This window comes from Oncorhynchus mykiss, chromosome 11 (genome assembly GCF_057628025.1).
Source record: "Oncorhynchus mykiss isolate SJ-2025 chromosome 11, ASM5762802v1, whole genome shotgun sequence".
Lineage (NCBI taxonomy): Eukaryota > Metazoa > Chordata > Actinopteri > Salmoniformes > Salmonidae > Oncorhynchus > Oncorhynchus mykiss.
In genome coordinates this window covers 53,481,043-53,505,364 of record NC_143032.1, presented here as the reverse complement: position 1 = coordinate 53,505,364, position 24,322 = coordinate 53,481,043, and the positions used below count along the sequence as shown (strand labels likewise).

General features: G+C 43.6%; 1 protein-coding gene across 2 annotated transcripts in view; it reads left to right on the top strand.

The window, feature by feature from the left end:
* The window catches only part of specc1la (sperm antigen with calponin homology and coiled-coil domains 1-like a), a 31,414-nt gene that overhangs the window by 3,088 nt on the left and 4,004 nt on the right, over nt 1-24,322 (top strand). The window contains exons 2-15 of one of the 2 annotated variants that reach the window (XM_021621264.3): nt 3,763-3,928; nt 4,146-4,284; nt 4,402-6,044; nt 6,345-6,552; nt 10,256-10,329; nt 10,565-10,740; nt 12,436-12,620; nt 12,759-12,880; nt 16,762-16,852; nt 17,554-17,649; nt 17,866-18,013; nt 18,195-18,297; nt 21,826-21,942; nt 22,809-22,868. In XM_021621264.3, the coding sequence (XP_021476939.3) occupies nt 3,800-3,928; nt 4,146-4,284; nt 4,402-6,044; nt 6,345-6,552; nt 10,256-10,329; nt 10,565-10,740; nt 12,436-12,620; nt 12,759-12,880; nt 16,762-16,852; nt 17,554-17,649; nt 17,866-18,013; nt 18,195-18,297; nt 21,826-21,942; nt 22,809-22,868 (3,291 nt within the window). In that variant the 5' untranslated portion in view covers nt 3,763-3,799. The remainder of the gene's footprint in view (nt 1-3,762; nt 3,929-4,145; nt 4,285-4,401; nt 6,045-6,344; nt 6,553-10,255; nt 10,330-10,564; nt 10,741-12,435; nt 12,621-12,758; nt 12,881-16,761; nt 16,853-17,553; nt 17,650-17,865; nt 18,014-18,194; nt 18,298-21,825; nt 21,943-22,808; nt 22,869-24,322) is intronic. The other variant, XM_021621266.3, reaches the window with a different exon arrangement.

Sequence of the window (24,322 nt, the reverse complement as noted above, 5' to 3'; positions counted from 1 at the left end):
GATAAGTCACCTTGTCCGAGAGAGATTTACATAGTTATCAAAACATCACGCCAGGGTAAGCTTACACAAAACAAAGCCCTTATTTTAAGTGTTTCTAAAATGAATGGTGGAAAAACGATTGGAACCATTTCCCTGTTTGACTGCTAGGTTTTATGCGTATCACTCTGTTGTACACTATAGAGGTACGTTTTTCCGACCCGTATCTTGCGCCGGCTACACAGTGTCTTAATGTAACCATGATTGTGTTCCGACCCCAGTAAACAAGCGAAACTGTAGGGTCGTAATCTTCTGGTAAGCTAGCTAGCTATGTCAAATGTCATAGCGGTAATGAACTTGTAGTCCTGATTGTGGTGATGCTTTCCATTGCATGTGCAGCATACCCACGCAAATGTACATAGTAAAATCCTAAACATCCCTTGTATACATATAACATATAATTGTATGTGGGGTTGGTCCTTCAGCTGGTCGAAACTTGAGACTAAAAAATGATAATACCCACTCATTCTACTAACCGAAGTCTTGCAGGTGTTGACATGGTTTTGGGCCTATGCCAGGTGATAGAAAGTTCAACGGCAGTACCGGCACTCTAAAAGTCTGGATATTTTGTCTCAAATTTCGACCAGCCGCACAGACAATCAGCAGAGTAAGTTCACATTTAGTTTGATTAAACATTCTGGCTGGTGAAGAAACTTTCCAAGTTTTTGCAGTGCTTTGTTTGACTGTATACCAATAATTAGTCTGATTTATTAGGCAACTTGTCATAGCGATCTAGCTACATTATTTATGTTTGTGATTCCCTGGGCCTGAAGCATGTCACTCTTTTTTACACATGCAACTTAGAGGTCTCTCTAAAGCCCATATAACTACTTTATTTTGAAAATATGAAACACACACTTCTCATTATACAGTAGAAGAATTCAAAGTGAGCATATATTTCTCCCGACTATTCTTTATTTTCCTGAAAAAGCTGTACAGTCTGCTCTTCAATGTCCTGTCCAGAGAATGTGACTTATGCAATAGGAATTTGGCTACTCCTCCTTGTCTCCGAATCCTTCCTTTTGGAAAAATGTCCCAAAGTGAAAAATATTCAGTTCTTGGAAATGTTCCTAGAGCTGGAGGTTACCTAAGCACCCGTTTGTGCGTGTGTGATTGTGCATTGTCTGATCCTACTTTTGAAAGAAGCCGGAGTTGTTCACCTCACACTGTGATGTCCCCTTAGCTCTGAAACAGATTGTCCTAGCCATGTGTTTTGTGTTGTATGCACTGCATAGCTCAGTGTTTCTCCATCCTGGTACTGGGGACCCAAAGGATTGGGAAACACTGGTATATCATAATAAGGTACATGAAGGATGGCTTGGTTGGATCTGTTAGGAGGACTGGGTCTTCGGCTATGATGGATGTTTTAGACTGAAGAGTTCAGAGGTTACACTGTCTGCTCTGTCTGAATCACACTGGTGCCTACTTGTCCTTGCACACGTTCATCCTTGTAGGATTTTCTCAGACGCCATCACAGAAGCAGATGTTATGGAAGAGAAGTAACGCCCACAGTCAAAGCACTGAATAAGGAAGAGGAGGGAGAGGCCGTTTGCAGTAGGCCTAACTCACTAAGACTCTTGCTCGCTCTCTCTTGCTCCCCCTTTCCCTGCTTTTAATGGTTTTGTTTCATAAGCAACACGTGGGCACTGACTGCATAGTTGTCCTCCGGGTCAACCTTGGTTTGAATCCAAGGGTTCCATGCATCAATTAGCCTGACATTGTTGTAATCAAATAGAAACACTAGCCCAATCATCATGATCAACCCTTTACCCACCCATGAATGCATAGCTGGGATTGTCGTGTCCTTTCACTTTCTGTAACCCATTTGCACACAGTGCATTTTGCATAAGACCAAGGCCTTTATTTCTTCTTTGAGTATGCTGGGATGCATTACTAATATTTTGACTATAAGAAAGCCATTGAAGTATTACTGCACACCTGAACCTGACAGTCTACGGAAGGCATTCTGTCTTGTTACTCTATGAATAGACTGAAAGTCTAGGCTATACCCGCAGCCTCTCTCACTCAATCCCATTCATTCATAGCCAAAGAAAAGGGCAGCCTTCCAGGTTGTGTGTTTGGGTGATCTTTGACCCACATCTGAGCTACAGGAAGCTATACCCAGGCTGTGTGTTGAGAGCCCATGTCAGTAGCTGGCAACATGTCCTGCACAATCCAAACAGAGGTCAGCAAGGGTGTGAACACACACACCTGACTGGGGGTTGGAGGCTACAGTAGAACACTCTTCTGTTGCAAGATGTCCCTCTGTCTGTTTTGTTTTACATTAAAGGTGCAACTCTACAGGAATGTTCCAATGCCACGTTTTACATCAATATTCCACTGCCAATAAGGGTGTATGTTAGTGTATTGCATTTCATTGTTATTTCAACATTCACTATCTGTTCTGTCTCTTACCCTCTGGCTGTTCAAGAATGTGTACACTGCTAGGCATATTTCAATGGGGGTCTGAATACACAAGCACCTTCCAACCACAGGAATCACGGGGCTTCAACACACGCAGCTGAGAGACATTAGGCAGAGTTTACTCCTAAGGAGCACAAGCCCGCTGCTGCTCTGCCATAAATGAGAGGCGAGAGAGGACAACTGGGAGCTGTTAAAAAGCTCTGGAAAGATCTCATAACTCCAGCAGAGTGCAGAAAGACCCAAACGGACCAGACTGCGTGTTCCCTTTTTTGCACCTCTTTTTGACGGATTGTTTAAAGTAGAAAGACAAGTGGAAGGGTTTTGGCTGCATATCTGAATTTATTAATATGCCAAACAATAGAGTTTAGAAAATGTTATCACAGGCACTGATTATTATATGTAGACAGAAATACTCCCTATATAATTTATGTTTAGAAAAGAAACAAGTAATATTTACTCAACTTTGTCTGCTTACTTGATTAAACAATGATGGCCATCCAGGGAGGGCGTTGGTACATCCACCTGCATCCAGCTTGACAGCAGGCATAAAGAGATCCAGAAAGCCTGCTTGGTTTAATTGTCACATATGCTGTGCGGGATAGTATGGCCAGCAGGTTGGGTTACAGATCATAGAAATCGCAGGGGAGAACAGCACCACTAATGTCACTCAGCTGAGGGATATTACTGAGATCTGCCCCTCCCTGTCCCGTCTCCAGCAGTATAGAATTTCAACTATGCCTACATCTCTGAGAACCGTAGTCTGGCCGAGCCCTTTGGAAAGCCATTACTCTGCAAATTGGTTTATTTTTAGGCTCTCTTGCAATTATGATTTACTCTTGCGATTTATTGCACAATTATTCCTTGTAGACAAAAAATAAAAATGTCTTGTATTCAACAAATATAATATTTCTTAACTTCTTGGTATGCCCTAAAAGTTACAAAAAAAGACTGCCTCATTTGTCCTATAACGCTGTTTTATAACCTCTACTGTCATAGATAAAGCCCCAAATATTTTCCCTACCATGGTCATCTGGACAGCAAGGCAAGTTGTCCATGCACCTGGGTGAGACACGTGAACTAATACACATGGATTGTGTATTAAATCTTTATTAGTGACAGTAGGAACTTCTGGGCAGAGAACAACCCCGGTTGAACCCTAACCAGCCTATGACTGCCATCTGGTAAAGTTGATGACAGTCAGGAAATCTGACACTGGGATGAAGAGAGATGAAGTCACATGAGCATGTAGTTGAAGTGAGTCCTTCCATTGATATGTTGTCCTTTCTCCCTGTGTGTATCCAGATTGAGGTGTAAATGTTTGGGCATCAGAGAGCCCAGTATGAAGAAGACAGGCAGGCCGGTGGTGAGTAAGGCTCAGAGTGGAGAGAGGGGGAAGACTGAAGGCGCTGCTACAGGAATCACAGGCAAGGCTGCAGCCAAGACCACCACAACGGCACCTCTGTCAAAGGTACACTTCTACCCCTCTACACATCTTGTCACTAAGCCAAGTAGACTTCTATCAAATTCAAAATTATATACAGTGGCCTACTTTGCCAACACCAATTTGTACATGTTTATCATGGTACCGAACAATCCTATGTTATTATTCTGCCTGCTGACTGGATTAGTGAGCATTAAAATAATTGTTTTCATGTGATTGTTTTTCCATGTGATTTGTTCTCCAGGTTAAAAGCAATGATGATCTGCTAGCAGCAATGGCAGGGGGCACTCCAGCTATGACCAGCACTGTGACCAAGAACAAGAGGACTGCCTCCACAGGGACCAGCAGTGGTAACCCAGACAGTAAACCAAAGACTAGCTCAGGTAAATCTGTTTATATCTTTATGTTAGCTGACTAGCCTCTAATGACCTATGCTATTTTCATCGTACTTATTATTACTCTGCATTTCATGCTTGCTGGGCTCTGTCTCTCTTTACAAGGTTCTTCAGCCAAACGTGTGACGTCCTCTACCTCCAAGGAGCCCAACTCGTCAAGGGACCGTCTGCGAACATCCAGAACATCGGCTAGTAAGAAGCAGTCATTGTCAGGGACGGGGCAGGAGGATGTGGCCCAGGGAAAGCGCTCTCGCACCCAGCAGCTGGCAGAGTCGGAGGGCCGCATGAACAAGTCTAAATCAGACAACCAGATCAGTGTCAAGGTGGCCCTGGAGACCAAGGTGAAAGACCTGCTGGGTTTGGCCAAGAGCAAAGACTTGGAGATCCTGCACCTGCGCAGCGAGCTGAGGGACATGAGGGCCCAGCTGGGCCTGGGAGGGGAGGAGGTTCCCACAGAGGAGGGAGGAGGAGGGGAGGAGGAGAAGCCCCAGGAGAGGGAGGTGTCAGCCATCACAGCAGCGGATGTGGAGTCCACACTGCTTCTCCTGCAGGAGCAGAACCATGCCATTCGTGAGGAGCTGAACCTGTTGAAGAGTGAGAACCGCATGCTGAAGGACCGGCTCAACGCGCTGGGCTTCTCCCTGGAGCAGAGGCTGGATGGCTCTGACAAGTTCTTCAGCTACCCCTCCCTGAGCCCAGACCTGGCAGTCAGCAGTGGGCACAGTGATGGCGGGGGCACTGGTACCCTCACCTCCTCTGTGGAAGGCTCTGCCCCTGGCTCCTTGGAGGACCTGCTGACGGCCCAGCAGCACAGTGGTTCAGTGGACAACCTGGACAGTGAGTCCAGCGAGGTCTACCAGGGTGTCACCTCCAGCGATGATGCCCTGGACGCCCCCTCCGGAGCCTCGTCCTCCTCCGAGTCGGAGAGCGTGCCCAGGCGAGAGCGCTCACACCGGGGCAGCAGCGGCAACGCCAGCGAGGTGTCTGTGGCCTGCCTGACGGAGCGCATTCACCAGATGGAGGAGAACCAGCACAGCACAGCCGAGGAGCTGCAGGCCACACTACATGAGCTTGCTGACCTGCAGCAGATCACCCAGGAGCTGAACGGAGAGAACGAGAGGCTAGGGGAAGAGAAGGTAATCCTCATGGACTCCCTGTGCCAGCAGAGCGACAAGCTGGAGCACTACGGCCGGCAGATTGAGTACTTCCGCTCTCTGCTGGACGATCACCACGTGTCCTACGTCCTGGAGGAGGACATCAAGAGCGGCCGCTACATGGAGTTGGAGCAGCGCTACGTGGACCTGGCCGACAACGCCCGTTTTGAGAGGGAGCAGCTGCTGGGAGTGCAGCAGCACCTCAGCAACACGCTGAAGATGGCGGAGCAGGACAACGCTGAGGCCCAGGAGGTAATTGGGGCTCTGAAGGAGAGGAACCACCACATGGAGCACATCATGGAGTCTGAGAGGCAGGACCGGGGGGCCATGGTGGCAGCGCTGGAGGAGTACAAGGCAGCGGTAAGCTGTGAGCAGGTAGAGCTGAGCCGCTGCAGGGCCCAGCTGGACCAGGAGAGGCAGAAGGTGGCTGAGCTCTACTCCATCCACAACTCTGGAGACAAAAGTGACATCTGCCAGCTGCTGGAGGGGGTTCGGCTGGACAAGGAGGCGGCGGAGGCCAGGGCTGCCAAACTGCAGGAGGAGCTGAGCCACGCCCGCACTGATGTCACCAGACTGCAGGACACCCTCAGTAAGGTGAGTCCACCACACACACACCATCCTACAGAGGTAGTACATTTGATCCCTGATCCCACCCTTTTGATAGTTTGCTCATGTTCCCCATCAAAGTTGCGAGACTGCTTCTGTCTCCTGTATTCAACTTGTGGAAAAGTTCACGAAAGTCCACTTTCTTCCATACCACCTTAAAAGCTTTTCATAGAAATGCATGTGTCTGCTTTATATGTACCCTCACCACTGAAAAGAAGAATGAGCATTAATTTGGGCCATTTAGTTTATGAATGCGATAATGATTGATTCCCCTGGTGGTGTGTGCAGCTGGATCGGGAGTACCGGGACATCCAGGAGCAGGAGCAGAAGCAAATGGCAGAGCAGAAGCGTGGGCTGGAGAAGCAGCGCGGGGAGCTGCAGGAGAAGGAGACTGAGATCGGGGACATGAAGGAGACCATCTTTGAGCTGGAGGACGAGGTGGAGCAGCACCGAGCTGTAAAACTCCACGACAACCTCATCATCACAGACCTAGAGAGTGAGTGGGCTGTGGCCAAGGGGGAAAACATGTCACAGCATCATAGATCGATGCCAGGGAATCTTTTTCCAATTTATTTTCATAACCGTTTTAGAATAAATTCCTTTTCTGGACATGATTGGTTCATATTCCCAAAGTAGCCATACAACAAATGACCGTGCTCATCTCTCATGGGCCTATTAAATAGATAGACTATATGTATTTCAGGTTTTGCCATCCCATATGCAGCGCGGTTTATAATGTAGACCTACAGTTGAATTTAACAGGTGAACAGTTGATATTTTACGTTGCAGAAGGCCTATGTATGCTACTGTAAGTACTCTATTTGAATGTATTTTTATGTTTTAGAATTCGCAGGCTGTCTTATCATATTTAGGTAGGAGGAAAAGTCGATGCACAAACATCGTTGAACTCTGAAAATATAGTTTACCAAGCTACCATTACTTCACACTTGAGGAAGTTAAGCTAAAGTAAAACTACCCTTAAAAAATATAGTTTACTTAACTAAAGTTACTTAAAACAATTAGTTCAGGACATCAAAACTACTTTGTGAAAAATGATCATATGTAAATCTGAAATGTCGTAGATGACCAATTACAAGGTCAGATCACTCTGTAGTCAGGTGTTAACAGAATGTGTAATTGTATTCTATTAATCACAAAAACAAGGTTTCAGGTGAGTTAGGCAGGTCTGATGCTGAAAAAGAAAGAAAATGATTGCCCATTTTACCCATATTTTATTTTTGTAAAAAGAGTAGTGTGTAGTTCCGGTAGTTAGCTCCACCACTACATGGCAAAAACGTTATTAACTACTGTTAACACTACCTGATTGGAATTTAGTTCCACTACCACCAAGCTACTGCAAAATGTAGTTAAATTACTAGTTGAACTTCATGTAGTTTACTACTCTCCAACACGGACAATAATCTATTGATAAACTAAATGTTGAACAACAGCGTGTATTTTGCATAGAAATGTGGGCTGTAGCATTTAGCCTAAATGTTTTGAATATGCAACCAATCTTGCAGAATTTGCAGACAGGCACTCACTATATAGGCAGCATAGCATGCATGTTTAGTTTGAAAAGGTCACTGCAAAATATTCAAACATTCTGCCCACACCTCTACAGAAATATAAATTGCCATTTCTCTTTCTTATAAAAACTACGTTGACCTAATTCCAATAGTTTCAAATTATACAGCAAATAAAGGGTTTTATTGTCACCATAAAAGGTGAATGGAGGCCGTTTTCCAGGTGGAGTTTTAATGCTCGTCCACGGGCGCACAGTTTCTTTTACGACAGTTCTGATTCGTAACGGGAAACATTCGAATACTATGGTGTGCGGCAAGTTTTTCAGACATTTTGCTTTTCAGACATTTTGTGTGAAATTTCTGCAACGGTTACGAATGAAGCCCCTGGTTCTACACATAAGACATAACACTGGAAACCCACTGTGCATTTTCCACCTTTGGCCAGTGCCACATGGTGGCTGTGTAGAGCTGTGTCAGGCTTCTTGCAGCCAGAGGAAAGTGTGAACAGTACAGTAGGAGTGTGCCGAGTACTTGGACAAAACAAGTATTGTAATGGATATGGAGAATTTTCCGAATACGATTATGACGAGTCTATCTTTTTTTAATGATCTGTGATCTGTAAAAGTTATTTTCAGCTGCCAGCACGCATCTCTCTTTCACTCAAACAGTGTGAAGCACTGTGTGCGCCAAACAACTATTGACTAGTATTTCTGTCTGTAAAGAAACTTGCTTCGTTTCGGTTGAGCCTCCTAGAACGATTGGATTAGAACAAGCTGCTCTCCGTCTGCTGTCATTTCATTTGACATTTTAGTCATTTAGCAGACACTCTTATTCAGAGCCACTTACAGTAGTGAGTGCATACTATTTCGTACGGGTCCCCCTTGGGAAGCAAAAACCCACAACCCTGGCTTTGCGGGACCACATTTCCCCAGGCAGACACGCACAGATGTTTTCACAGAATGTCTGTCGTGATCTAAGCCCATGGTTCTTGCAATTATCATTTATTCTTTCCCAGGCATTTTTACCGATCATAAATAAATGAAAGTACAAATGTAGATAGTTTATTTTGATTGTACAAATGTTGTGGCATAAGTGTTGGGGGAGAGGTTTTGCTCCTCTCAAAAGTGAAACAATATATGGGGCAAGTGAATTAGCCTACCTTCATCTAAATCTGATTCAATAAATGTTTCTCACCCATCTACACACAATACCCCATAATGACAAAGTATAAACATGTTTTTTTTTTACATTTTAGCACATTTATTGAAAATGAAATATATCTAATTTACGTAAGAGTCAATACATGTTAGAATCACCTTTGGCAGCGATTACAGCTGCGAGTCTCTTAAGAGGTTTGCACACCTGGATTGTACAATATTTGCACATTATTCTTTTAAAAATTAATCAAGCTCTGTCAAGTTGGTTGATGACCATTTCTAGAAGCCATTTTGAAGTCTTGCCATGAATTTGTCTCCTAGTGTCTGTTGGGAAGCAGACTGAACCAGGTTTTCCTCTAGGATTTTGCCTGGGTTTAGCGCTATTCCGTTTCTTTTTATTCTAAAAAAACTCCCAAGTCTTTGCCCAATGACAAGCATACCCATAACATGATGCAGCCACCACCATGCCTGAAAATATGAAGAATGGTACTCAGTGATGTGTTGTGTTGGATTTGCCCCAAACATAACACTTTAAATTCAGGACATGAAGGTCATGTCTTTGCCAATTTTTTTGCAGTTTTACTTTAGTGGCTTATTGCAAACAGGATGCATGTTTTTAAATATTTTTATTCTGTATTTTTATTCTGTTCCTTCTTTTCACTCTGTCATTTAGGTTAGTATTGTGGAGTAACTACAATGTTGTTGATCCATTCTCAGTTTTCTGCTATCACAGCCGTTCAACTATGTAACTGTTTTTAAGTCACCATTGTCCTCAGGGTGAAACCCCTGAGCGGTTTCCTTCCTCTTCGGCAACTGAGTTAGGATGGATGCCTGTATCTCTTTTAGTGACTGGGTGTATTGATACACCACCCAAAGTGTAATTAATAACTTCACCATGCTCAAATGGATATTCAATGTCTGCTTCTTTTTATTTTTACCCATCTACCAATAGGTACCCTTCTTTGCGAGGCATTGGAAAACCTCCCTGATCTTTGTGGTTGACTCTGTGTTTGAAATCCACTGTTCGATTGAGGGACCTTACAGATAATTGTATGTGTGGGTTACAGAGATGAGGTAGTCATTCAAAATTCATTTTAAACACTATTTCACACAGAGTTCATACAACTTATTATGTGCCTTGTTAAGCGCATTTTTACTCTTGAATTTATTTAGGCTTGTGAATACTTTCTGAAGACACTGTATGAACTTGTTATTTAACAGAAAATAACATGTTAACTCTGATACACTTGGTAGATAAAGTCAATCATGTTTTGCCTTTTAGACTCCTTGACGTGTAGCTGTATTGCTATTGGCTTCAATGGGATTCAAGTTTACTTCATAGACTGAATTACACAATAATTAACCCTAACCTCTAGTTTCATAAGTTGGTGCTGCTAAGGTCAGTGTCTCTATCAGCTCTTGAATTGTTTGAAAGCAGATTTTCTTCCTGCGCTGTGTGTGAATATATCCTGTGGCCCGTTCACATGAACTCAGCCATGTCTGCTTCCTCCCTCAGACTCTGTTAAAAAACTGCAGGACCAGAAGCGTGACATGGAGCGGGAGATTAAGATTCTGCACCGGAGGCTGAGGGTGAGTGGGCCAGTGGACAGGGCCATCTGAGGACCAGAGGTCACTGACATGGTCAAGCACAGCAGCACTATGGTTTGGTTTGGTCCAAACCATAGTTACAACTGTAATCCACTCGAAAACAATATGATGATATTTGCTTACACAAATTTTCTTATTAGCTTTATCATTCCCGGCTCAGTGATTGAAATGATGTTGCTCTGTGTGTATGTGCGCGCGCATGTGTTTGTCTGTTCAGGAAGAATCGGCAGAGTGGCGTCAGTTCCAGGCTGATCTGCAGACGGCCGTGGTCATCGCTAATGACATCAAGTCGGAAGCACAGGAGGAGATTGGGGATATGCGTCACCGTCTCCGCGAGGCCCAGGAGAAGAACGAGAAGCTTGGCAAGGAGCTGGACGAAGTCAAGAACCGCAAGTAAGAGACACTGAGAAACACGCTGTGCTTGATTCCAAGTGTCATGTGGGCCGACGCCAGCTGTCTTGTGATCATATAGGCGAGATGTACAGTACTAGTCAAAAGTTTGGACACACCTCCTCATTCTATGGTTTTTCTTTATTCTTGCTATTTTCCACATTGTAGAATAATAGTGAAGACATCAAAACTATAAAATAACATGTATGGAATCATGTAGTAACCAAAACAAAAAGACAGCTTTGCACACTCTTGGCATTCCCTCAACCAGCTTCATGAGGTAGTCACCTGGAATGCATTTCAATTAACATGTGTGCTCAATGTGTGTTCAATTAATTTATGGAATTTCTTTCCTTAATGCGATTGAGCCAATCAGTTGTGTTGTGACAAGGTAGGGGTGGTATGCGGGAAGATAGCCCTATTTGGTAAAAGACCAAGTCCATATTATGGCGGCAACAGCTCAAATAAGCAAAGAGAAGTGACAGTCCATAATTTAAGACATGAAGGTCAGTCTATCTGGAAAATGTCAAAACGTTGAACGTTTCTTCAAGTGCAGTCGCAAAAACCATCAAGCGCTATGATGAAACTAGCTCGCATGAGGACCGCCACAGGAAAGGAAGACCCAGAGTTACCTCTGCTGCAGAGGATAAGTTCATTAGAGTTAACTGCACCTCAGATTGCAGCCCAAATAAATGCTTCACAGAGTTCAAGTAACAGACACATCTCAAAAATCAACTGTTCAGAGGAGACTGCGTGAATCAGGCCTTCATGGTTGAGTTGCTGCAAAGAAACCACTGCTAAAGGACCCCAATAAGAAAAAGAGACTTGCTTGGGCCAAGAAACACGAGTAATGGACATTAGACCGGTGGAAATCTGTCCAAATTTGAAATCTTTGGTTCCATCCGCCGTGTCTTTCAGAGACGCAGAAGAGGTGAACAGGTGATCTCTGCATGTGTGGTTCCCACGTGAAGCATGGAGGAGGTGGTGTGGGGGTGCTTTGCTGGTGACACTGTCAGTGATTTTATTAGAATTCATCCCATCTGGTTTGTGCTTAATGGGACTATCATTTGTTTGTCAACAGGACAATGACCCAAAACACACCTCCGGGCTGTGTAAGGGCTATTTGACCAAGAAGGAGAGTGATGGTGCTGCATCAGATGACCTAGCCTCCATAATCACCCGACCTCAACCCAATTGAGATGGTTTGGGATGAGTTGGACCGCGGAGTGAAGGAAAAGCAGCTAACAAGTGCTCAGCATATGTGGGAACTCCTTCAAGACTGTTGGAAAAGCATTCCTCGTGAAGCTGATTGAGAGAATGCCAAGAGTGTGCAAAGCTGTCATCAAGGCAAAGGGTGGCTACTTAGAAGAATCTCAAATCTAAAATATATTTTGATTTGTGTAACACGTTTTTGGTTACCATATGATTCCATATTCGTTATTTCATAGTTTTGATGTCTTCACTATTATTCTACAATGTAGAAAATAGTAAAAATAAAGAAACACTTGAATGAGTAGGTGTGTCCAAACTTTTGACTGGTACTGTATGTGTGCCAGTGTGTTGTGTGTTGGGTTAACAGTGATTGCCACATTGATGAAGCTGGATGTGGTGGTCTGTATTTGCATCCACATGAAATGGGTGAGGTGGGACCTGATATGCCTAGATATGTATTGAGTGTGTTGGTGTTTGTCTCCTTAGGCAGGATGAGGAGAGGGGCAGGGTGTATAACTACATGAATGCAGTGGAGAGGGATCTGGCTGTACTGAGGCAGGGCATGGGCCTGAGCCGTCGCTCCTCTACCTCCTCTGAGCCCTCTCCAACTGTCAAAACCCTCATCAAGAGCTTTGACAATGCCTCCTCACAAGGTACCCCAACCTGCGAGTGTAAGATATGGACCACTTTTTTGTACTTTTATTCTCATTTCACCTGCATATTCCTAGTAATAAGCACAGCAGTAACACTGCTACTAATACAATGTAGTAGTATTACTGTGGGATGTGACTGATTTCTGTTCACAACAGGCCCAGTCCCCACGACCGCTGCCCCTGCTGCTCCGACAGCACCTGCTGCCACATTACCACGCACTCCCCTAAGCCCCAGCCCCATGAAGACCCCTCCTGCAGCCGCCATCTCACCCATACAGGTATGCCACCTGGAACCCATTCCAGTGTGTATGTTTGCATGGCAAGCTCTAAGTGTAGGCATCAGGTCAAGCACACAATAAAAACCTGGCTTACACTAGACCAGTCATTCACACATAGCTGCAGTGCATTCGGAAAGTATTCAGACCCCTTCACTTTTTCCACATTTTGTTACGTTACAGCCTTATTCTAAAATGTATTAAATAGTTTTTTCCCTCATCAATCTACGCACAACACCCCATAATGACAAAGCGAAAACAGTTTAAAAAAACAAAACAAGTATTCAGACCCTTTGCTATGAGACTCGAAATTGAGCTCAGGTTCATCATGTTTCCATTGATCATCCTTCAGATGTTTCTACAACTTGATTGGAAAGGCATAAACCTGTATATATAAGGTCCCACAGTTGATAGTGCATGTCAGAGCAAAAACCAAGTCAAAGGAATTGTCCATAGAGCTCTGAGACAGGATTGTGTCGAGGCACAGATCTGCGGAAGGGTACCAAAATATGTCTGCAGCATTGAAGATCCCCAAGAACATTGTGGCCTCCATCATTCTTAAATGGAAGAAGTTTAGAACCACCAAGACTCCGCCCGGCCAGCATCAAGTTGTGGGGATGTTTTTCTATGGCAGGTACTGGGAGACTAGTCAGGATTGAGGGAAAGATGAATGGAGCAAAGTACAGAAAGATCCTTGATGAAAACCTGCTCAGGACCTCAGACTGGGGGGGAAGGTTCACCTTCCAACAGGACAAAAACCCTAAGCACACACCAAGACAACACATGAGTGGCTTTGGGACAAGTCTCTGAATGTTCTTGAGTGGCCCGGACTTGATCCCGATCGAACATCTCTGGAGAGACCTGAAAATAGCTGTGCAGCGATGCTCCCTATCCAAGTTTGAGAGGATCTGCAGAGAAGAATGGCAGAAACTCCTCAAATACAGGTGTGCCAAGATTGTAGCCAAGAAGACCTGAGGCTGTAATCGCTGCTTATGTAAATGTATTATTTCAGTTGTTTGTTTTTAAGAAATTTGCAAAAATGTATATAAACCTGTTTTTGCTTTGTCATTATGGGGTATTTTGTGTAGATTGAGGAGAAAGAAAACAACAAGAATTGAATCCATTTTAGAATAAGGCTGTAACGTAATAAAATGTGGAAAAGGTCAAGGGGTCTGAATACTTTCTGAATGCCCTGTATTTATCAAGGTCTAGATCAAATGATGTGTTTCAGAACTGCCAGAGCAGTATGGCAAGGAATTGTTGTCTGTGCTGACTAGGTCAGGGAGCGGTGCAGTAGTGAAAGAGTTATTGTGACCATCGGGTCAAGAGCTGTCCTATATTCACAGTGTTTATAGACCTCCATTACTCCACAGATATAATTTCCTCCTCTTCCTCTGGCACTTTGTCACAGTTGACAGTCTCAGGGCTTGCCTCATACACAGACCATGAGAGATTGAGTTGTTTGAGAATATGTCTCATAGCTCTAATTCCATTACCTCACTTTCCCTTAATTTACATTTTGGTAATTTAGCAGATGCTCTTATCCATAGTGACTTAGTCAGTGCATCCAAATTATCCATATGACCCAAAGATTCTTTCTCATGTTTTAAACTCTCACACGTTTTTGCAAAATGTCAGCTGTTTGCCTCTAACACATTTTTCATGAACCTGCAATGTAGTGTTGTCACGATAACAGAATCTTGACTTAGATACCGATTCCAGGTTTTGTATCACGATACTCGATACCACGGGGGGGAGGGGGGAATTAATCGTATTAGACAATGTCGTAGAGTGGCACTTGATCCAGACAGATCTTTTGAGTTAAATAGCATTACATTTGAAATGTTCTATTTAAAAAATGTATGAAAAAATTCAATTTAAATCATTAATGAATCAATTATATAATCATACAATCAATTTGACTTAGTTCTTTACCAATCTAACTACATAACAACATAATGGTAATCATTTATTTGAATGTTAAATCTCTAGTCTATTGATAATCTGGGTAAATCAAGATGTAGTCTAGGCCTATTTTACTATACAGGTGAATACATATTCAATAGGACTGTGTGCATGCATGGAGTTATTGATCTTGTTTTGGCTGATTTCATGTGGCTACAGATTAAAAACAATCTGTTTCCCTTCCATTTGGGACATACTTTATTGTACTGATCAACAACATTTGCATAGAAGAAGCAGTATCTTCTTATATAAGTGTGCGCTGTCTCTTTAAGGCCCATGACGTAAGCATTTCACTGTTAGTCTACACTTGTTGTTTACGAAGCATATGACAAATAAAAATGTGATTTGATTCACACAAACACTCAGTTCGAGGCTCGAGGGAAAGATGATCTTGTCCGAATCCCAAATGGACCCCTAAGCCCTACACCCTATGTACTCGTGGAGATCTGAAAGGATTTGACCGGTGTAAGCAATATGGTAATAGTTCCACCTAGGCTAGGTGGACATTTCACTGTATTGCTTATGCCAATCAAATCCTCTCAGATCTCCACGAGTGAATAGGGTGTTCGATTTAGGGGTCCATTTGGGATTGGGCGTGGTAGATTAAGTGAATGAATTAAGGTTTTGGTGACAATCAGCTTTAAAATCAGCAATAATTTTCCTTGTGGTGTTGCATATTATCATATTAGTAATAATGTAGTGAATTGATGTAAGCTAGTAAGGAAAGTTAGCCTACAACGCTGGAAGTTACGGGTGCAAATTATTGTATGGGACAATATACATTTGAGAAAGATCATTTGAAAAATACAATTTCGCTAAATGTATTTATTGGTTTCTTTTCATTTTGATAAGGGATGAAAATGCAATGAATTGAAGGTTATTTGTTGTAAAAGAAAGTTGATGTGGGGTGAGGTTGCGAGAGAACTTGAAGAAACAATGGGGTCCCCAGAAATTCTGTCCAAAGAAAATGGTGTCCCTGCTGAAAACGTTTGAATACCACTGCAATAGAGTATAAGGACAAATTCAGTCATTCCATGTAATACTGTGGACAGAGGGGCAAATCTGAGCATTGGATATTTTATATACATTATTTAAGCAGAGTATCAGATCTTCTCATATGAAAGGGGCAAAGTTCAGGGAGAGATTGTTTTTTCTTTTTCCTAGACAGGTTTCAAGTCTTCTGTCCTGCTTTTTCTCATCTATCCTCCTCTGCAGTCACAAGATTATTGCCAATGCCTGGCTGCTGGTGCTGCGGTCAGAATGGCCTCCTTGACCTGGGCATTTTTTCAGAAATTACACATAGTAGGCTACTTCTATAGGAATTGTGAAGACATTTTCAGGAGGTTTTTGGATTTAAAAAAGGGGTTTATGTGGTGGGCGTGGCAATGAGCATGGTCGGCTCATCAGAGCGGCTACATTTTAGAGGCCCCCATCTTGTCGGTGTAGAGAAAGTGTTTGCATTTTTGCTCCATTTTCCTGCAATTCTACAATATTTCTCCATGGAGCTGTGAGAAAATGCTGCAGCTTTAAACCTAATTTCCTGCGATTCTACATATTCTGTCATGGCGCTAAAATAACATTTTGGTTTTAAAGCTATTTTGCTAAAATTCTATGCATTTTGCCATGGCAATGCTGTGTTCTTTTACTCAAAAATAATATTTTTTTTGATTGTCTGGCTTTTATATAATATTTTTCTCAAACATTATATTATTTTTAAATATAGGTTCATTATCTTTTCTATATACTTTATCTGCTTTCTAGCCCTTTATTATTTGTATAAAAAATGTTTTACACTATTTGACTTAGGTAACCTGAAAAAATGCTTAGACTGACCGCCCAAGGATTACAATGGCAGAAAAATCCCTGATTTTGTATGTATGTGAGTGAGTTTTAATCCAATGATTGTTGGCCTATTTCAGAGACACTCCATAACTGGGTCCATCTCTGCACCCAAACCCCTCTCCTCTCTGAGTGACAAAAGGCCCAGCTACGCAGACATCAGCATGCCAGGTGAGTCCGCAGAAACACCAACACTGACAGCAGAGCTCCATATCTGGATCTTATTCGGTCCCTGGTGAATAAAATGAGAGAGGAGTACTCCGTCACAGTCACTCATAAAGGAGGAAAATGGCTGCAGATATGACGCAATTTCGTCTTAGACATCTTAGCTCCTCCTAGTATTAAGACTGTCTGTGTTGGGCAATGCAGTATGTGGATATATTTGTCATTTTAAAGTTTGGTGGTGCTTTGCGCCCAAAGCAGTGGGGTGGGTGTCTTTAGCCCCTAAGGGGGCGAGCATGGAGTCAGCAGAGCTTCACTTGACTTTGATGTGTGGGTTTAATAAAACACCATAGAAAGTGTGGTGTCCCAGTGACTGGCCTCCCCCATAAATGTTGTCATACATATTCTAGTGAGTCCCAGGGCCTGGAATGTGAACGTGCTATAATGGTCATGCCCTCCGATGTTTAGTTAAATGTCCCTGTTGTTTTTTAACCTCATTCGATGGTACTTGACAGTTCCAGGGCCTGGAATGTTACTTTGATCCCTTGAGTATAAGAGGACGAAAAAAATCCCTCTTGCTTAAACTAACATTTTGAAGGGAATATGAAGTGACTTTATTTCAATGCAATGTTTCTGTTTCCTCACTTTGGTTGTGGGGTTGTCATAATGTTTGTGTGTTTCATCCTGTCACTATCCTCTTCCCTCCACAGCAGAGCATCTTCTCAGGGGCTCCTCTGCCAGCCGCCCTGCCTCTGCTCTCCAGAGGGTGTCCAACATGGACTCATCAAAGGCCATGGCCATCTCAGGTATCACAAATCATGGACATATGAATAGGCCTTGAAATAGATCTATAATTCTTTTAAATGGTTGCCAGTAAAATTAAATGCATTTTGAGAAAGAATTCAATGACATTTGTAAAAAATAAAAAATTGAAATAAAAATTTTTTTGGGAACGTATGTTGTCGCTGGCAGTGAAGACGGGTCACTCACCCTGTATCTCTGTCTGTCTGTGTGGTGGCCAGTGTCCCGCAGGAGCAGTGAGGAGATGAAGAGGGACATCTCTGCACCTGAAGGTGGCTCCTCCTCTCTGATGGCCATGGCCTCTGCTTCCTCCCTGTCCTCCTCCTCCCCCACCGCCTCTGTCACCCCCACCGCACGCAGCCGCCTCCGGTAAAACCCTCATCAGTTCCATGCCGTTGATACGATACATACTAATCCACTAAGTCCTTTTTATGTTTTAAACAATATTTTGACTATACCAAATGGGCTTTGTGGACTAGCTGGTCAATGGAGTCTGAATATGTGTGTTAATTCAAATGATTCTCTGTCCTCTCCAACGTGGTGTGTTCAGAGAGGAGCGGAAGGACCCCCTCTCAGCGCTGGCCCGGGAGTATGGGGGGTCCAAGAGGAACGCACTGCTCAAGTGGTGCCAGAAGAAGACTGAGGGTTACCAGGTATGTGTTGTTCAGTCAGAATAGACCGGTCAGGTCATTTCACCTCTCGGGTCACTCTCTGTTGATGAGGATTTATTTTCTCAATAGTGAGACTCTGGTGGGGGTTTTTATAAGCTCATCTATCTGGAGTGACAATCTAATTCAATAACTTTGTCAGAATGTCCTTTATTCCTTCAGAGGTCTAGTTCAGTTAATTGTTTTTTAAAAGCCCCTCTCCGACACCTACGTCGGCGCATCCTTAATGCTCCCCTCTCAAGTCGTAAACTATTGTAGATGTTGTCATGAGGACTGTTGTCAGTTTTATTGTGTTGTCCTTATGTTTCCTCTCCTACTCTAAAGCATGTGACTGGACCAACAGTGCCTGGGAACGGCTTCAAACGTCATCCACAGAGGGAATAAACATTTGGCTACTTTGAAAACTTTATTTATTGGTTGAATTTGCTATTTAGGACACGTTTTTAAGACCCACTCTGTCATATTGAAACAGCCTTTTTTTTATGATCTTGGTCCTAGTGCAGAGAGTGACTGGTCGTCATGGTTCTCCAGGAAGTGCTCCAAATGTTACACATGTCGTGCCAACTGCCTGTCAGAAAAGCTGTGAATTGCCCTGGCTGAGAGGAGGGCAATGAGATTCAATACATTGGGGATTCACACTATAGTGGGATGGAAACAAACCAGCTTTGTTTTTTAGGGGGGTTCTTCTGTTGTTTGAAATGTTGCTCTTGCTGAGTAAGCAATCCTGCCAGGATTACGATGTGGTGTTAAGAGATCCTCCTGTCAAATGAATCTGAGTAGACACATCATATTCCACTCAATCTTTATGACCTCTTCCTTTAGAGAAACTTGGTCATTCTGATAAAACAGTGTTTGTTCGTGAGGAAAACAAGCCAGTTTATTTCTGACAGTATGGCCACAACAACCTCTCCCTCAACCGTCAGTAAAACAAAGGAGTTGATTGTTGACCTCAGGAAGCAGAGGAGGTAACATGGCCCGGTCCACATCAATGGGACTGCAGTCAAGAGAGTAAGCAGTTTGAAGTTCTTCTGAGTCCATATCACAGAAGACTTGACGTGGACCAACAACACCACCACTCTTGTCAAGAGGACGCAACAGCGTCTCTACTTCCTAAGATGGCTGAACGAAATTCGTCATGCCACCCCGGGTCCTCTCCAAATACTATCGCTGCACCATCGAGAGCGTCTTGACCAGTTGCATCATGGCCTGGTACATGAAATGCCACATCCACGACGCAAGGCCCTCCAGCGGCTGGTGAAGACGGCCCAGCACATCACTGAGACCGTACTTCCACCCATCCAGGACATGTACTCGAAATTCAGCCTGAGAAAGGCCTGCAGCATCATCAAGGACCCCACACCCCCCAGCCATGAGCTGTTCACTTGCTTAGCGTCGGGCAGATGGTATCAGAGCATTAGGTCTGATACCAACAGGCTCAGATACAGTTTCTAGCTACAAGCCATCAGACTGCTGAACACTTGAACTGGACTGACCACATGCTTGTACCAGGCGCACCGGTTTGTGTCCAGAAATGCAGCGCTGCTGGGTTTTTTATACTCAACAGTTTCCTGTGTGTATCAAGAATGATCCACCACCCAAAGGACATCCAGACAATTTGACACAAATGTGGGAAGCATTGGAGTCACCATGGGCCAGCATCCCTGTGGAACGCTTTTGACACCTTGTAGAGTCCATGCCATGACGAATTGAGGCTCTTCTTGAGGGCAAAATGTGTGGGGGGGGTATACTCAGTGTACATTCTTTGTGTACTTTGGTATACTCAGTGTACATTCATGCTACACACACATCTCAACTGCTGCTACCAGACTCTTATTAGGATTGTTAAATGCTGCACAATTTTAACATTTGCCCCCAAATCTCCCCTTGCCAAAACACTTCTAAATAACAGACTATAAATGGTGCCTTCCTGTAATATAATTATGCTAAAATGTTTTCTATTCTACTGAGCCATTTTAAATCAGATCAAATTTATTTATATAGCCCTTCGTACATCAGCTGATATCTCTAAGTGCTGTACAGAAACCCAGCCTAAAACCCCAAACAGCAAGCAATGCAAGAGTAGAAGCACGGTGTCTAGGAAAAACTCCCAAGAAAGGCCAAAACCTAGGAAGAAACCTAGAGAGGAACCAGGCTATGAGGGGTGGCCAGTCCTCTTCTGGCTGTGCCGGGTGGAGATTATAACAGAACATGGTCAAGATGTTCAAATGTTTTTAAATTACCAGCATGGTCAAATAATAATAATCACAGTAGTTGTCGAGGGTGCAGCAAGTCAGCACCTCAGGAGTAAATGTCAGTTGGCTTTTCATAGCCGATCATTGAGAGTATCTCTACCGCTCCTGCTGTCTCTAGAGATTTGAAAAAAGCAGGTCTGGGACAGGTAGCACGTCCGGTGAACAGGTCAGGATTCCATAGCCGCAGGCAGAACAGTTGAAACTGGAGCAGCAGCACGTGTCATCATGCCAGGTAGTCCTGAGGCATGGTCCTAGGGCTCAGGTCCTCTGAGAGAGAGAAAGAAAGAGAGAATTAGAGAGAGCATACTTAAATTCACACAGGACACCGGATAAGACAGGAGAAGTACTCCAGATATAACAAACTGACCCTAGCCCCCGAACACATAAACTACTGCAGCATAAATACTGGAGGCTGAGATAGGAGGGGTCAGGAGACACTGTGGCCCCATCCGATGATACCCCCGGACAGGGCCAAACAGGAAGGATACTTTACTTTGTTCGTGTTCTTATCTTTTATTATTTCTTAGTGTTGCATTGTGGAGAAGGAACCTGCAAGTAAGCATTTGGTTGGAAAGTGTATACTATGTGTATCCCGTACATACTGTGTATCCTGTACATAAGACTAATACAACTTGAAACTAGTAGGAAGATGAAACAACGAGGTGGTTTTATTATGTTTTTATTTATTTATTATTATATCCAATTGGTAGTTCCAGTCTTGTCCCATCGCTGCAACTCCCTTATGGACTCGGTAGAGGCGATGATGCGTCCTCCGAAACTTGACCATGTCAAGCCGCACAGCTTCTTGACACACTGCTCGCTTAACCTGGAAGCCACCCGCACCAATGTGTCGGAGTGAACACCATCCAACTGTCGACCGTGTCAGCGAGCATGTGCCCGGACCGCCACAGGAGTTGCTAGAGCGCCATGAGACAAGGACATCCCGGCAGGCCAAACCCTCCCCTAAACCGGACGATGCTGGTCCAGTTGTGCGCCGCCTCATGGGTCTCCCGGTCGTGGCAGCCTGCGACACAGCCCGGTCTCGAACCCGGATCTGTAGTGACGCCTCTAGCACTGCGATGCCGTGCCTTAGACCGCTGTGCCACTCAGGAGGCCCAACGAGGTGCTTTTAGGACCAATGTCTGGGACCCAGTATCTATTGGATTATCAATACAATACACTTCTGAACCCTACATGTCTTTACACTGTACCTTTGCAATACAATAATACAATACAATACAATTTCCCCTCTTTCTGGCAGAACATTGACATAACAAACTTCAGCAGCAGCTGGAATGACGGCCTTGCGTTCTGCGCTGTGCTCCACACCTACCTGCCTGCTCACATCCCCTACCAGGAGCTCACCAGCCAGGAAAAGGCAAGCTGATTTCCTACTGTAGTGATGATAAGTAACAATATATCATAGAATTGTAACCAGGTTTCTATCCAACCATTACATGTGGAATAATTACCTGATCAGAAAAAGTCACGACAGGGCTCATGGAAGCAGGAAGTCGGTACAATTTCATAAATTTTCGACAGATGATTGGTTTGTTCGACATGGTGGGATCTTTTTGTGCGAGTATAATTATTTGAGAAACGTCGGTGGAAATGCCAAATATTGACTTAATAACCATCATATTGAAGTGAACTTGGAGTCACGTAATGATATGGGCCTACTGGGAAAAGCATTAAATGCTTATAGGCAGAGGAAATAAGTTATATTCATGCTAATTCCCAATAGGCTCAATATCGAGGGTAGGCTATTATTTAGAATTCTGGTGACATGATGATCGGTTCTTGGCTGCCAATTATCAAATAAAATGACATTGCGCTCATCCATATCTCATCATATAGTCACCCCCCTGTCCACTTTATCAGCGAAGTCTCGAGAGCATGTGCCAAAACCAGATTGTGCAAGTTTACGTGGTTTAAATTGCAATTTAAACCCATATAACTAACGTTTTTTTATTGGATACATGGGAACTTAACTGCAAACGTCATTTTTATCTGCACTGCATCATCAAGCACAGCCTTTTATCTGCAACAAGTCAGTTTGATGGAAACATCTCTGGTGGGAAAATGCACATTGTTTTTAATGCAGATTTTAGAATATATTTGCATGGAAATCTGTTGCCAATTGGATGGAAACCTAGCTATTGTTTAATCTTTTACAGTTGTCTCAATCTGTCATCAGGGAGCTTTATAGTGTGTGATTGTGTGTTTTTGTCTCCCGATCTTTAGAGGCGTAATTTCACACTAGCCTTCCAGGCTGCAGAGAGTGTGGGGATCAAGTCCACTCTGGTAAGATTCGAGTGAAAGATGACCTGAACTGTGAATAATCCAGAAAATCACATTGTAGGATTTTTTATTAATTTATTTGCAAATTCTGGTGGAAAATAAGTATTTGGTCAATAACAAAAGTTTATCTCAATACTTTGTTATATACCCTTTGTTGGCAATGACAGAGGTCAAACGTTTTCTGTAAGTCTTCACAAGGTTTTCACACACTGTTGCTGGTATTTTGGCCCATTCCTCCATGCAGACCTCCTCTAGAGCAGTGATGTTTTGGGGCTGTTGCTGGGCAACACAGACTTTCAACTCCCTCCAAAGATTTTTTATGGGGTTGAGATCTAGAGACTGGCTAGGCCACTCCAGGACTTTGAAATGCTTCTTATGAAGCCACTCCTTCGTTGCCCGGGCGGTGTGTTTGGGATCATTGTCATGCTGAAAGACCCAGCCACGTTTCATCTTCAATGCCCTTGCTGATTGATGGAAGGAGGTTTTCACTAAAAATCTCACAATACATGGCCCCATTCATTCTTTCCTTTACACGGATCAGTCGTCCTGGTCCCTTTGCAGAAAAACAGCCCCAAAGCATGATGTTTCCACCCCCATGCTTCACAGTAGGTATGGTGTTCTTTGGATGCAACTCAGCATTCTTTGTCCTCCAAACACGACGAGTTGAGTTTTTACCAAAAAGTTATATTTTGGTTTCATCTGACCATATGATTTTCTCCCAATCTTCTTCTGGATCATCCAAATGCTCTCTAGCGAACTTCAGACGGGCCTGGACATGTACTGGCTTAAGCAGGGGGACACGTCTGGCACTGCAGGATTTGAGTCCCTGGCGGCGTAGTGTGTTACTGATGGTAGGCTTTGTTACTTTGGTCCCAGCTCTCTGCAGGTCATTCACTAGGTCCCCCCGTGTGGTTCTGGGATTTTTGCTCACCGTTCTTCTGCTCATTTTGACCCCACGGGGTGAGATCTTGCGTGGAGCCCCAGATCGAGGGAGATTATCAGTGGTCTTGTATGTCTTCCATTTCCTAATAATTGCTCCCACAGTTGATTTCTTCAAACCAAGCTGCTTACCTATTGCATATTCAGTCTTCCCAGCCTGGTGCAGGTCTACAATTTTGTTTCTGGTGTCCTTTGACAGCTCTTTGGTCTTGGCCATAGTGGAGTTTGGAGTGTGACTGTTTGAGGTTGTGGACAGGTGTCTTTTATACTGATAAAAGTTCAAACAGGTGCCATTAATACAGGTAACGAGTGGAGGACAGATGAGCCTCTTAAAGAAGAAGTTACAGGTCTGTGAGAGCCAGAAATCTTGCTTGTTTGTATGTGACCAAATACTTATTTTCCACCATAATTTGCAAATAAATTCATAAAAATCCTACAATGTGATTTTCTGGATTTTTTTTCTCTCATTTTGTCTGTCATAGTTGAAGTGTACCTATGATGAAAATGACAGGCCTCTC